The sequence below is a fragment of the Hyperolius riggenbachi genome, unplaced genomic scaffold (genome assembly GCF_040937935.1).
Source record: "Hyperolius riggenbachi isolate aHypRig1 unplaced genomic scaffold, aHypRig1.pri scaffold_113, whole genome shotgun sequence".
Classification (NCBI taxonomy): domain Eukaryota; kingdom Metazoa; phylum Chordata; class Amphibia; order Anura; family Hyperoliidae; genus Hyperolius; species Hyperolius riggenbachi.
This window is the reverse complement of record NW_027152339.1, coordinates 366,648-382,130: the sequence shown is the minus strand read 5'-3', so window position 1 is coordinate 382,130 and position 15,483 is coordinate 366,648. Positions and strand designations below refer to the sequence as shown.

The 15,483-nt window shown below is 45.6% G+C and overlaps 1 protein-coding gene across 3 annotated transcripts in view; it reads left to right on the top strand.

Annotated features, from left to right (window-relative positions):
- The first annotated feature begins 2,811 nt into the window (after nt 1-2,811).
- The window catches only part of LOC137543600 (class I histocompatibility antigen, F10 alpha chain-like), a 281,306-nt gene continuing 268,634 nt past the window's right edge, over nt 2,812-15,483 (top strand). For all 3 annotated transcript variants that reach the window (XR_011025548.1, XR_011025547.1, XM_068264701.1), the window contains exon 1: nt 2,812-2,919. Coding sequence is in view for 1 of the 3 variants with exons in the window: in XM_068264701.1 (XP_068120802.1) it covers nt 2,865-2,919 (55 nt within the window). In the remaining 2 variants the exon portion in view is untranslated. The remainder of the gene's footprint in view (nt 2,920-15,483) is intronic.

Below are 15,483 nucleotides of genomic sequence, written 5' to 3'. Positions count from 1 at the left end.
GAACGTACTAAGAAGGGGACAGACACTTACAACTGGTCATCAGAGGAACAAGCTGCATTTCCATCACTCAAGCAGTTTTGTTCTGCCCCCATCTTAAGGCATGTTGATGTGTCCCTTCCTTTTATAGTTGAGGTGGATGCTTCAGAGGTTGGAGACGGGGCTGTACTTTCCCAACATTCCGGCCTACAGGGCAGGTTGCATCCCTGCGCTTATTTTTCCAGGAAGTTCTCTCCTGCTGAGAAGAACTATGATATTGGGAATCGTGAGCTGTTGGCTATCAAACTCGCATTTGAGGAGTGGCGGCATTGGCTGGAGGGGCTGAACATACCATAACTGTTTATACGGATCATAAGAACTTAGAATATATTGAGGGGGCTAAACGCCTTACCTCTAGACAAGCCCGTTGGTCTTTATTTTTCACAAGTTTCAGGTTTATCATTACTTACAGGCCAGGGAGTAAAAATCTGAAAGCAGATGCGTTGTCAAGATGCTTCGAACCCGAGACGGTACAGCCCGCCTCTCCAGTGGGCATTCTGGCGGCTGCAGGTGGTTCTGGCGGCTGCAGAAATTCAGGATGCTCAGACTTCGGTGGCGAGTTTTTCCCAAACTGGCGAGTGTGGACACTCTGAGGACTGGGACTTTCTGCCAGGTGACGTTTTGTGGGCCCAGCCGTCCAGAAGGGGAGAGCTTGGTTCTTCTTTTATTCCTCTCCCAGGCTCGCTAGTGCAGGGATATCCCTCCCCCTCCCTCCCTGGGATCCCTGTTACGGATGAGGTTGGAGGGGAGTTCCAGGGGTTGCACCTAAGTAAGTCTGGGGGTCCGTGTCCGGAGTCCACGCGTCAAGGGGGAAGTACTGTAACATATGCGGCTGCGGGCACGCAGGGTGTCTCCGCAGCCGCTTCGGTTCCCTATTCAAAGTCTTTTTCCGTTCCCTCGGCGTCTAGCACGCCGAGGACGGAATTGTCATTTGCACATAAGGTTTCTGTATCGCGCGGCCGCGCACGTAGACAGGACCTTTATGCTGGGAGGAGGCACGTCAGCTGACCCGCTGGTCAGCTGACGTCAGAGCAAACGTTTGCCGCTCAGGATTGGCTGATTGGAGTGGGCGCGGCTTGGAGGTATCCTCTGCTTCTTAAGCTGTCTCTGCTCACTCGCAACCCGTCTGCGGTTGCGAATACTTATGTGCTAGCGCTCAGACCTTAGACTAGTATCCAGTGTGCTTTGATCTGGGAGGAAACCAGGGATTTCACACAAGACTAGGAGATTGTTTACTGTATATGATTGATATTCTGTGTATGACTCTGGCTAACCTCTGACTCTGCTATTTGCTATTCGTCTCTGTACTTCTGCCCATCTGATCTAGTTGCCGAACCCCTGCCTGATTACCTACTACTTTTTTGCCTTCTGACTCTGTACTGTATCTGCCTCTCAGTTGCCGAACCTAGCCTGTCTGATGCTCCGACTCACCAGTGGGCCCTCGCCACTGATGAGGTATTTTAATAGTGCCCAGTGCCCACCAGCTCCTCTGGTGAGGCTCAGTTAAACTAATCAGTTACTGTGTTCTAATAGTGCCCACCAGCACCTCTGGTGAGGCCTAACTACTCTATTCTGTTACTGTTGCACCAAGCACTACATTCATTGCACTCTGCTAGCTATACTTGCATTATTGGTGATACTGCAGATCACCACATGATCAGGTATAGCGTCTGTATTATTGGTGATTCTGCAGATCACGGTTAATCAGACATCTGTGTTGCTACACCGTTCGTTACACCTAACACACATCATACAATCATAGTTGTAAATATTTTACAAATCCATGCTGTATAAGGGGTAACATATTTATCCTTAAAAAAAACAGTTTTCACTTGAATAAGCTTTTAAACTTCATGAAATTGTTAAATTTTATTAACCACGATTGAATGGTGTGTGTTCAGACTCCATGTAAAGTAGCTTTGGATTATCCAAAACGGCATGAGAACATTAACATAGTGGATTCTGCTTTATGGTGGCCATACCCTGGTACAACATTTTCACCAAAATGTATCATTTATATGTAGTATAAGGGTACCTTGCAACATTAACACAGAATGGAACACTTGACCATTTCACTTACACTACATACAATTGGTCATATTGGCAGAAAATATACTGTAGGTCTGCTTTTTCTTCTTATTTCTTCTACAGCAAAGCAGGAAGTCAGGAAAGGTACAGAAAAAACAGCCTGCCCTGTCTGCACTGGCATTTATGGCATTACTGTCAGAAATTCCACAAGCGCTCAGCTAATGACAGCCTGTTATTCCACAGGAGTAGCTGCAATTTGCCCAAATCACAATCGCAGTGCCTGCAGCATTCAGGGAATGCAGGAGCCAAAATTGCATGCCTAAAATCTCTCCAGAAATCACTGTTTTTAGAGGCAAAATTGCTTCCAATAGCCCTAGATGAGAGTGATTTGCGATCTTTAGTCTGTGCGGTGAAACGTTTTATTCAGAGTTTCCTGAAAGGTCGGTATTTCACAGGTTTTTGCATGACTTCCATAAGAGCAACATATATTACTGAACCATCCCTGCATGCTGGAAAAGAATATATAAAAATGCTGAGCTAGATAATTTACTGAGTATAGAACTTGTACCAAACATGTTAGTTTCACTTTCCCCTCAGCCTGTGTCAGTGTATTCACAAATTCTACAGCCACCGTCTGCCCGGCAACTGCTGATCACCTGCTTACTCATTTCTCTATTGGCTGAGCACTGAGCATTACCCAATCAGCACAGAGTCACTGACTCGCTGTGTCATTTCTGGGAAGCCGTTGTGAAGTTCATGGTGGTGTTTCTGGATCTCCCCGATATTTGGGGCTCTGGAGGATGGAGATGTCCCCCCTCATCCTGCTTATTCTGGGGGTGTCAGGCCTGCATGCTGGTGAGTAGAGGGCTTTCTGCTGTATATATGTTGTTATACACAGACCAGCCACAACCTGGAAACTGCTGGAAGGTAACGTGAATAACATTGATTATCTGGTTGTCACCTCATTAGTGGTGTGATATATTAGGCAGCAAGTGAATAATCATTTCTTTGAAGGACAACTAAAGTGAGAGGGATATGGAGGTTGCCATATTTCCTTTTAAAGAGAACCAGAGAGGAAGAGCATAACAGATTTATACATACCTGGGACTTCCTCCAGCCCCATCAGCATGGATTGCTCCCACACCGCCGTCCTCTGCTGCCTCTATCGCCAGTACCGGGTCCCATCATTTCACCACTCGACCGGAAGCGCAGTGCGCTCCCTCCGTACTGTGCAGGCGCATGCGGAAAGCAAGCGCCGGCGAGTGGAGGGAGCCCCTGTGACGGTGTCCAACTGGCCGCGCCTGGCGGAAGTGACGGGACCCGGTACCGGCGATAGAGGCAGCGGAGGACAGCGGCGTGGGAGCGATCCATGCTGATGGGGCTGGAGGAAGCCCCAGGTATGTATAAAATCTTTTTTCATTTTTCAAGTGCCTTCGTCTCTGGTTCCCTCGTTTGCGGTAGCGATTCGGCCGGCTTTTCCATCAGAATCTGTGTGAATCCCATAGCCGTGCATGGCACAGCTCATGGGCTTTGTCAGCGTAACCGCAGATCCGGAAGTGCCGCCACGTGTCTCGCAGACGCGTGTGGATGCAGTGGAAACGGGCCCTTAACCTCTTCAGCATTCAGTTTCTGCTGGATTTCTGTGCAAAAAGCGATCCAATTAATTTTCATAACCTTTTTTCCTGTAACTTACCAAAATGTGTCAAGCAGGGTTCTGGTATACATTTTGTGTTTAACCCTCTGGGCGATAATCCCGAGCTGAGCTCGGGGTAAGCCGCCGTAGAGGATTTCTCAGGCCCTGCTGGGCCGATTTGCATAATTTTTTTTCGTTACACGCAGCTAGCACTTTGCTAGCTGCGTGAATATACCGATCACCGCCGCTGCTGATTCGGTGCTACCCGCCATGCCGCGCCGCCCCCCAGACCCCGTGCGCAGCCTGGCCAATCAGTGCCAGGCAGCGCTGAGGGGTGGATCGGGACTCCCTCTGACGTCACGACGTCGTTGACATCATCCCGATCGTCGCCATGGCGATGGGGGAAGCCAAACAGGAAATCCCGTTCTTAACGGGATTTCCTGTTTGCTCTGATCGTTGGAATGGGCGATTGGAAGGGGTGGGGGGATGCCGCTGCACAGCGGCTATCTTGTAGCTAGCCCTAGGCCCAGGAGGTTTTAGGCCCAGGAGGTTAATAAAAGCTTGAAACACAAAATCTAAACTAAATTTCAAAATTGCTCCCAAAATCTCTGATCACTTATACTTTCAAGCTGCAGCTGCTCAACCTGCACTAATATGAATGTACGGAGAGATTGTTTGGCTGCCCATACACTGCAGGCTGATTGCCGATCAATTTCACTATGAAATCTCTCAGGATTTGGCCGTGACCATTGCCTCGCCGCTCCCCCTAGTATATAAATGTACCCCCATGTGTGCATTTATATATAACCATTCCTGTGTCACCCACTGCACAGTGCCCATTTGTTTTCAGAATCCCCTGCAGATCATTGTAGGTAGGTAGCCAGGTACAGGTGTTCTCCAGTATAGGCTAGGTAGGTACAGGTGGTGTTCCCAGTCTAGACTAGGTGGGTACAGGTGTCCCCCAGTATAGGCTAGCTAGGTACAGGTGGTGTTCCCAGTCTAGGCTAGATGGGTACAGGTGTCGCTCCGTATAGGCTAGGTAGGTACAGGAGTCCCCAAGTATGGATTACAAGGCACAGGTGCCCGCCAGTATAAATTACAAGGGACAGGTGTCCCCCAGTATAAATTACAAGGCACAGGTGTCCTCTAGTATAAATTACAAGGCACAGGTGTCCCCCAGTATAAATTACAAGGCACAGGTGTCCCCCAGTATAAATTACAAGGCACAGGTGTCCCCCAGTATAAATTACAAGGCACAGGTGTCCCCCAGTAAACATTACAAGGCACAGGTGTCCCCCAGTAAACATTACAAGGCACAGGTGTCCCCCAGTATAAATTACAAGGCACAGGTGTCCCCCAGTATAAATTACAAGGCACAGGTGTCCCCCAGTATAAATTACAAGGCACAGGTGTCCCCCAGTATAAATTACAAGGCACAGGTGTCCCCCAGTATACATTACAAGGCACAGGTGTCCCCCAGTATACATTACAAGGCACAGGTGTCCCCCAGTATACATTACAAGGCACAGGTGTCCCCCAGTATACATTACAAGGCACAGGTGTCCCCCAGTATACATTACAAGGCACAGGTGTCCCCCAGTATACATTACAAGGCACAGGTGTCCCCCAGTATACGTTACAAGGCACAGGTGTCCCCCAGTATACGTTACAAGGCACAGGTGTCCCCCAGTATACGTTACAAGGCACAGGTGTCCCCCAGTATACGTTACAAGGCGCAGGTGTCCCCCAGTATAAATTACAGGGCCTGCCTGCCCATTCGTTGGCTCGCCATGCCTTGCAGAGCACTGTGGGTGGTTTTCTTACCCATCCGTGCTTGTCGCCTGTCACCATCCCACCGCCAGTAATACAGATCCCCCACGTTGTCGCCAAGTGTCCGTTCGTACGTTCTTCTCGATCCGCCCTGCACTTCCAGTTGTTCTAGCTGCAGTCTCACAGGTAAGATCGCTGCATTGGCACCAGGCACCACTAGAGGGTGTCATAGCTGTGAGACTGCAGCGAGAACAACTGGAAGTGCAGGGAGGATCGAGAAGAAGAAGCTGCTCCAGGGGATGGACGGACACTCAGGGACAACATGGGGGATCTGTATTACTGGTGGCGGGATGGTCAGAAAACCACCTACAGCGCTCTGCAAAGCATGGTGAGCCAGCGAACGGGCGGGCAGGAAACTGAACGGGGGGATCAGGAGCAATCGGGTGGGTGGGGGGCACCGATACTATCTAATCTGTTGCTAGCTAACCTTTATGGAGCCCCTACACCTAACAGATTTATACTGGGGGACGCCTGTGCCTTTTAAAAACTCCTGAGCTGTATGCCCGACACATGCCCGACACTGTGTCGGGCATACCGCTTTTAGCATGAATTTCTTGCCCGACACAGGGGCATACCACTCAGGAGGTTAAACAATGCCAGCTGCCTGGCTATCCTGTTCATACTTTGCCTCTAATACTTTTAGCCATAGACCCTGAACAAGCATGCAGCAGTCAGGTGTTTCTGTAATTATTGTCAGATCTGGCAAGATTAGCTGCATGCTTGTTTCTGGTGTTATTCAGACACTACTGCAGCCAAATAGACCAACAGGACTGCCAGGCAACTGGTATTGTTTGAAAGGAAATCAATATGGCAGCCACTATATTCTTCTCCCTTCAGCTGTCCTTTAACCAGTTTCAGACCACCGAATGTAGATTGGCAGCATATCTGCATCTCACTTGTTCCCCCCCCCATATATATGCATCATCAGGCGAGCTCCCATCAGTGTGCGCAGCTGACCCCAGTAATCAGCCTGTCAGCCAATGATTGGTGCTGGCAGGCTGTTTATTTTATTAATCAGGTATTTTAGTATTTACAGGGCTGTGGAGTCGGAGTCGTGGAGTCGGATTCATGGAGTCGGATTCGGGGCAATTTTGGGTGCCTGGAGTCGGGGAAAAAATGCACTGACTCCTAATGAATTTAAACTGTTTTTAAAATAGAAAATATGATAAAATGTTCTATTTCTCAGATAATAATTATAAAGAATTTATTCATACAGTAATAGCTGTGCTTAGTCCACAAAAATGAAATAAACCAATCAAAATTAGTTACTTGTGCTGCTTCAATAAAGCAGTCCCCATATTTTTAAAGTCAGATATACACATCTGATTATGACTGTATATATGATGTGTACACAGGAATCTCTTATATATACTAAATAACGTCTATGCTGTAAGTATACAGCCTGATGTGTAGCCGTGTCACTAATAGAGATGGTCAATGAGATGGAAATAATTATGCATTGATTCTGATTTATGCAAATGTACATAAATCAACTGCGGCAGTACAGTTGATTTGATTGCTCATGAAATCAAATAATTTGATATGTTGTTAAAATTTGGTTTGGTGACTACGAATTAAATGGTACCTGAGAAGGATGAAAAGAAAAGTTTAATACATACCTGGGCCCTTCAGGCTAATCAGTCCCGCGCTGTCCATCTCCACCACCTGGATCTTCTGCTATGAGTCCTGGTAATTCAGCCAGTCAGCACAGTCCGGCCGCATGCCGCTTCCACAGCTAGGAGCGTTCTGCACCTGCGCAATAGTGCTGCACAGGTGTAGTACGCTCCCGGCGGCGGAGTGTGTATGTGCGCACTATGCCAGACTGGCTCAAGTACCTGGACTCATAGCAGAAGATCCAGGTGGTGGAGGAGGACAGCGAGGGACTGATTAGCCAAAAGAGGGCTGGAGGAAGCCCCAGGTATGTATAAAACTTTAATTTAATCTGTCTCAGGTTTACTTTGTTACACAGTAGTACTATACTCTACATATGCACTCCCCACAGAGCTGCAGGGAATCCACTGAGAATGTTGTGCACATTGAACACAGAGGTGTTGTCTGTCACCCATAAACCTGGTTCAGATTGTGCATGAAGAATGTGTAATAGAGGAAGAATCTCCTTATTCCCCTGCAGAGTACCTGCACATCACTCTTACATGTACCCACACTTACATTGCCTAGGGCCTGATAGATGTTCTTTGTTCTGGTCTGTACCTTTTTCAAGTACTCTTACCAAGGACTAGTTTTAGTCTATGACTAAAGGGAATAAATATGGCAGTCTCCATATCCTTCTCACTTCAGTTGTCTTTTAAAATTCCTAAGCATTGGCAGTTAAGAGACAAATTTCACGTTACATACTTTCAATCAACAAGATTGTAATATGCAATTTAGAGGAGTCGGAGTCGAGGAGTCGGAGGAATCCTAAACTGAGGAGTCGGAGTCGGTGGATTTTTGTACCGACTCCACAGCCCTGAGTATTTATATAGCGCTGACATCTTACGCAGCAGCGCTGTACAGAGTGTATGGTCTTGTCACTAACTGTCCCATGGATGTAATCCCTACCATAGTTTTTATATAAACTTGACATAGTTGGCCACTGGATGACTGGGATTAATATTCAGGAAAGTGGGCGGAGAATACAACAGCCAATCAAAATTCACCTATTGATTTTTCAAGGGGCATATTTACATTGCTACCATTCTTACACTGTTAATGGCAAAGGCCTCAAACCTGATACAGTCAGTCATTGGGTGACTGGGGTCCAAATTCACTAAAGGGGGTGGAGCCACAAACAGCCAATCAGATTTGTTAGATTGATTTCAGCCATTCTGTTATTGGCAGGGTTCTCAAACTTGACATAGTTGGTCAGTGGATGATTGGGATTAATATTTAGGAAAGAGGATGGAGCCTACAACAGCCAATCAAAATTCACCTATTGATTTTCAAGGGGAATATTTACATTGCTGCCATTCTTACACTCTTAACCACTTCTGTGCCAGGTTCTTTTTTGCTGATCGGTGCTGCGTGGGCTCTCCAGCCCGCAGCACCGATCAGATAGCAGCCAGGGCGATCAGACTTCCCCCCCCCCCCCCTTTTTCCCCACTAGGGGGATGTCCTGCTGGGGGGGGGGTCTGATCGCCACCGGCTGTTTGCGCTTGCGGGGGGGGCTCTTCAAAGCCCCCCTCCGCAGCGCTTTCTTGCCTCCTTCCCCTTCCCTTCCTCTCCCTCCCCCTGTGAGCGGCGCAGGATGGAAATCCATCCTGCGCCTGATGGGATAGGCTTCAGCCTATCAGATGCCAGCGATCCCCGGCCAATCAGAGGCGGGGGATCGCCGATCTCCTCTACGTGTGTATGTAAACAGCGGGGAAGATATTCCCCGTGTGTTTACATTTACCCTGCGAGCCGCGATCGGAGGCTCGCAGGGTGTTCACGGAGACACCCTCCGTGAACTGACATGGAACAGCCGCTCATAAGAGCGGCCGTTTCCATGGAATCCACTTCAGGATTCAGGGGCGTACTTAAGCGTACGCAGAATCCTGAAGTGGTTAATGGCAGATGCCTCAAATCTGGTACAGTCAGTCATTGGGTGACTGGGGTTTAAATTCTGAAAAGGGGGTGGGCAACAAACAGCCAATCAGATTTGTTTAATTTCAATGGAAAAATGCAACTTATTGATGCCAAGGACCCCAAAGCTAATAAACTTGGTCATTGAGCGACTGTATGTCAAGGTTAGAACCAGTGGGCGGAGCAAAAAACAACTAACTTTTTACATGGGAATATATATACTTCAGCCATTCTCACACTGTTAATGGCAGGGTTCTCAAACTTGACACAGTTGGTCACTAGGTGACTGGGATTAATATTTAGAAATGTAGATGCAGCCTACAACGGCCAATCAAAATTTGCCTATTGATTTTCAAGGGAAATATTGAAACTGCTGTCATTACACTGTTAAAGAGAACCAGAGATGAAGCATCCTCTTGTATTTTACCTTATAAATCAGTGGGAACATGACAGTAAACACCTAATCTGCTCTTTGTTACATTGTTCTCTGTTTAATTTGCCTGTTATCACCTCTAAGATAAGAATCCCGACTAAGCAGTCGGTCTGGCTTTGCTACAGAATAATTATAGCTGAGACTGTGTTCTTTGCTGTCTTCAAGTCCAAGCCTGCCCCCTGCTGGCTTTGCTCAGGAATCATTATAGCTGAGTCATTATAGCAAAGCCAGACTCAATGCTCAGTCCGGGATTCTTATCTCAGCTAGATAACAGACAATTTTAGCAGTGAGGATGGAACAGAGAGCAGGGTAAATGTTTTCTCTAATGTTCCCACTGATTTCCATGGTAAAATACACAAGGGTGCTTCGTCTCTGGTTCACTTTAATGCCAGAGACCTCAAACCTGCTACAGTTGGTCATTAAGTGACTGGGGTTCAATTTCACTAAAGTGACAGAGCCACAAACGGCCAATAAGATTTGTTTGTTGGATAAACTGCTTACAATCACACAATTTTGATGCCAGGAACCCAAAAGCTCACAAACGTGGTAATTGAGTGACTGTGTGTCAAGGTTACAAAAACTGGGTGGAGTCAAAAACAGATTTCCCTGGGAAAATGTAAACTGCAGCCCTTCTTCACTGTTAATGGCAGAATTCTCAAACTTTGCACAGTTGGTGACTGGGGTTAATATTCAGAAAAGTAGATGGAGTCTTAAAAAGACAATCAATATGTTGATTTTCAAGGGGAATATTAGAATTGCTGCCATTCTTGCACGGTTAATGGCGCAAGCCTCAAACCTGGTACAGTTGGTCATTGGGTCACTGGGGTTCAAATTCAGAAAAGGAGCGGAGCCACACAGCCAATCAAATTTGTTTTTTATTCATGCCATGGACCCAAAGCTCACAAACTTGGTCATTGAGTGACTGTGTGTCCAAGTTACAAAAAGTGGGCAGAGCCAAAAATTAGCTGATTGCCCGGCGTTGGCCGGGTATGTATTTGGCTGGTGTTGGCTCCGCACACTTTTCCTAACCCTAACACACAATTACTCAATGACCTAGTTTGTGAGCTTTGCATTGTTTGGCATAAATAATTTGCATTGAAATGAAACAAATCTGATTGGCTGTGGCTCCACCCTCTTTTCTGAATTTGAACCCCAGTCACCCAATGACCAACTGTACCAGGTTTTAAGTTTGTGTCCTTAAGGGCTGGAACCCACAGGAGCGCTTTTGGCAGCGTTTTGGCAGTGCTGCGATACGCTAGCACTTTGCCAAAACGCTAGGCTAATGTTAATGGATGGGGCAACTTCCACAGGAGCGTTTGCGTTTCCCAGAAACGCAAACGCAGGACATGCAGCCTTTTGGGAGCGTTAGCGCTTCAATGTAAAGTATTGAAACGCTAGCAGAAACGCTCAGCAAAACCTAAACTGAGCGGTTTTGCTAGCGTTTTGCGGTTCAGCACACTGTAACAAAATTAAAAATAATTCACAGGACCAATCAGGATAAAAACGCGAAACGCAAAACGCTACGCAACCACTGAGCAAAAAAATACAATGTTGCAAAACGCGACCGAAAACGCGCATGAATCCGCTTGCAAACCGCTCAGACAAAACGCTAGCGGTTGCGTTTCGCGTTTGCTGATTTCAGTGGGTTCCAGGCCTAACAGTGCAAGAATGGCAGCAATTGAATATTCCCCTTGAAAAGCAATAAATGAATTTGGACTGGCTTTTGTAGGCTCCACCCTCTTTTATGAATATTAATCCCAGTCGCCCAGTTACCAACTGTGCAAAGTTTGAGAACCCTGCCATTAACAGTGTAAGAATGGCTGCATTTTACATTTTCCCAGTGAAATTTGTATTTGTCTCTGCCCACTGATGACCCAGCATTGCCTGGGTATGTATTTGGCTGGTGTTGGCTATGCCCACTTTTTCTAACAGTAACAGACAATGGGCTCAATTCACTAAGCTTAACTCCTGTCTTTAATAACTCTTCTGAGCTGTTTTACAGTTATCACAATTATATCACCATGGTGATAACTGTAAAACAGCTGAGAAGAGTTATTAAAGACAGGAGTTAAGCTTAGTGAATTGAGGCCAATTCCTTAAATACTCAATGACCAAATTTGTGAGCTTTGCAGTCTTTGGCATCAATAATTTGCATTGAAATTAAACAAATCTGATTGGCTGTTTGTGTCTCCACCCCTTTTCTAAATTTGAACCTCAGTCACCCAATAAATAACTGTACCCAGTTTGTGGCTTGTGCCATTAACAGTGCAAGAATGGCAGTAATGAAATATTTCCCTTGAAAATCAATAGATACATTTTGATTAGCTTTTGTAGGCTCCATCCACTTTTATGAATAATAGCTGATGAATCGGCATTGCCCGGGTATGTATTTGGCTGGTGTTAGCTCCGGCCACTTTTTCTAACCCTAACACACAAATACTCAATGACCAAGTTTGTGAGCTTTGGGGGCTTTGTCATCAATAATTTGTATATTCTCATAGAAATTAAACAAATCAGATTGGCTGTTTGTGGCTCCGCCCCTCTCCAGCATTTGAAACACAGTTACCCCAATGACCAACTGTAGCAGGTTTGAGGCATCTGCTATTAACAGATCAAAAATTGAAGCAATTTAAATATTCCCCTTGAAAATCAGCAGGTGAATTTTGATTGGCTATTATAGGCTCAACCCACTTCCCATAATATTAATCTCAGTCACCCAGTGACCATCTGGGCAAAGTTTGAGAACCCTGCCATTAACAGTGTAAGAATGGCCGCAGTTTATATTTTCCTAGTGAAATTTGGTTTTGGCTCCGCCCACTTTTTGTAACCTTGACACACAGTCACTCAATGACCAAGTTTGTGAGCTTTGGGGTCCTTGGCATCAATAATTTGTAATTTACCAGTGAGATGAAACAAATCTGATTGGCTGTTTGTAGCTCTACCCTTTTTCTGAATTTGAACCCCAGTGACCCAATGAACAACTGTACCAGGTTGAGGCTAATGGCACATTAACAGTGCAAGAATGGCAGCAATTTAAATATTCCCCTCGATCAACAGGTGAATTGATTTTTTTTAGGCTCCACCCACTTTTCTGAATATTAATCCCAGTCATCCAGTGACCAAGTTTTAAGCTTTTGGGTTTCTGCCATCAAAATTGTGTGAGTGGAAGCAGTTTATCCAGTAAAGTAATCTGATTTGCTGTTTGTGGCTCCACCGCTTTAGTGGATTTGAACCCCAGCCACTTCATGACCGACTGTAGCCAGTTTGAGGCCTCTGCCATTATTAGTGTAAGAGTGGCAGCAGTTTCAATATTTCCTTTGAAAATCAATAGGTGAATTTTGATTGGCTGTTGTAGGTTCCACCCACTTTCCTGAATATTAATCCCAGTCATCCATTGACCAACTGTGTCACGTTTGAGAACCCTGCCAATAACAGAATGGTTGAAATCAATCTAACAAATCTGATTGGCTGTTTGTGGTTCCACCCCGTTTAGTAAATTTGGACCCTAGTCACCTATCAGGTAAGAGGCCTCTGCCATTAACAGTATAAGAATGGTAGCAATGTAAATATTCACCTTGAAAAACAATAGGTGAAATGTGATTTTCTGTTGTTGGCTCCACCCACATTTCTGAATATTAATCCCAGTCACCCAGTGGCCAACTGTGTCAAGTTTGGGAACCCTGTCATCAACAGTGTAAGAATGGCTGCAGTTTATTTTCCTCAGGAAAAAATGTAGTTGCTGTGAGGAAATGCGGAAAAACAGCCGCCTCTACTCAGCATGAGGCGGCTGTTTCCATGGAGGGCATGGCGGAGCGCGGAGAAACCGGCGCGTCTGACGTGGAGGTTAGCGCGCAGGGCCCTGTTGCTGACACTTTGACCCAGCGCGGGGAGGCCGCCGCCTGTGCTGATAGCGGTGCGACCAACCCCGCGCATAGGTCAGTGGAGACATTACAAAGCAGTACTGGTGTGGCTGGGACTGATAGTCCACCTAGGTTCAGAATGACGTGCGTGCGCGCGGAGAGGCAGAACTTATATGGCAGCCAGAAAAGGGTCAGCTGACCAAGCTAGTCAGCTGTAATGGTGCTCGGATACCCCTTTTTATAATTCGAGTTTGGTCGAATTCGAATAGTAAATTATTCGCGTTCGGTCGAATATTCGAGTCGAATATTTTTTACTATTCAATTCGACCTCGGACTTCGAGCTCACTATTCGAGTCGGTATTCGAGCTCATTATTCGAGCTGACTATTCGAATTGGCCTTAAATAGCTTCCAACACTTGTTTTGAGGGTGAATGATGCAAGAAACATCTTTTTTTCCAAGTAACAACAGCAAGTGATTATGTGGGGATGTTCTTTTAAAAAAAAAAAAAGGTGGAAAGAGAAGTTGTGTCCAAAATTTTGTTCAGTACTGTATATCAGGGCTGTGGAGTCGGGCAATTTTGGGTGCCTGGAGTCGGAGTCGGAGTCAGGAAAAAATGCACCGACTCCGACTCCTAATGAATTTGTAACTGTAATTAAAATAGAAAATATGATAAAATGTTCTATTTCTCAGATAATAGTCATTAAAATAATGTGTATATATACAGTATATATACAGTAATAGCTGTGCTTAGTCCACAAAAATGAAATAAACCAATCAAAATTAGTTACTTGTGCTGCTTCAATAAAGCAGTCCCGGTATTTTTAAGGTCAAATATACATATCTGATTGTGACTGTATATATGATGTGTACACAGGAATCTCTTATATATACTAAATAAATCTATGCTGTAAGAATAAAGCCTGATGTGTAGCTGTGTCACTAATAGAGATGGTCAATGAGATGGAAATAATTCTGCACTGATGCTGATTTATGCAAATGTATGCACTCCCTTTGCTGATGAAATCAAATAATTTGATATGTTGTTAAAATTTGGTTTGGTGACTACAAATTAAAGGGTACCTGAGACGGATGAAAAGTAAAGTTTTATACATACCTGGGGCTTCCTCCAGCCCCCTTCAGGCTAATCAGTCCCTTGCTGTCCTCCACCACCCAGATCTTCTGCTATGAGTCCTGGTAATTCAGCCAGTCAGTGCTGTCCGGCCGCATGCCGCTCCCACAGCCAGGAACATTCTGCACCTGCGCAATAGTGCTGCACAGGTGTAGTATGCTCCTGGAGGCGGAGTGTGTGCATGCGCACTACGCCCGACTGGCTCAAGTACCTGGACTCATAGCAGAAGATCTAGGTGTTGGAGGAGGACAACGAGGGACTGATTATCCTGAAGGCGGCTGGAGGAAGCCCCAGGTATGTATAAAACTTTAATTTCATCTGTCTCAGGTTTACATTGTTACACAGTAGTACTATACTCTACATATGCACTCCCCACAGAGCTGCAGGGAATCCACTGAGAATGCTGTGCACATTGAACACAGAGGTCTTGTCTGTCACCCATAAACCTTGTTCAGATTGTGCATGAAGAATGTGTAATAGAGGAAGAATCTCCTCATTCCCCTGCAGAGTACCTGCACATCATTCTTACATGTACCCACACTTACATTGCCTAGAGCCTGATAGATGTTCTTTGTTCCGGTTTGTACCTTTTACAAGTACTCTTACCAAGGACTAGTTTTAGTCTAAAGGGAATAAATATAGTAGTCTACATATCCTTCTCACTTCAGTTGTCTTGTAAAATTCCTAAGCGTTGGCAGTTAAGAGACAAATTTCATGTTACATACTTTTAATCAACAAAATTGTAATATGCAAATTAGAGGAGTTGGAGTCGAGGAGTCGGAGTCGGTGGAATCCTAAACTGAGGAGTCGGAGTCGGTGGATTTTTGGACCGACTCCACAGCCCTGCTGTATATACTTCTTCTTCTTCTTCTTCTTCTTCTTCTTCTTCTTCTTCTTCTTCTTCTTCTTCTTCTTCTTCTTCTTCTTCTTCTTCTTCTTCTTCTTCTTCTTCTTCTTCTTCTTCTTCTTCTT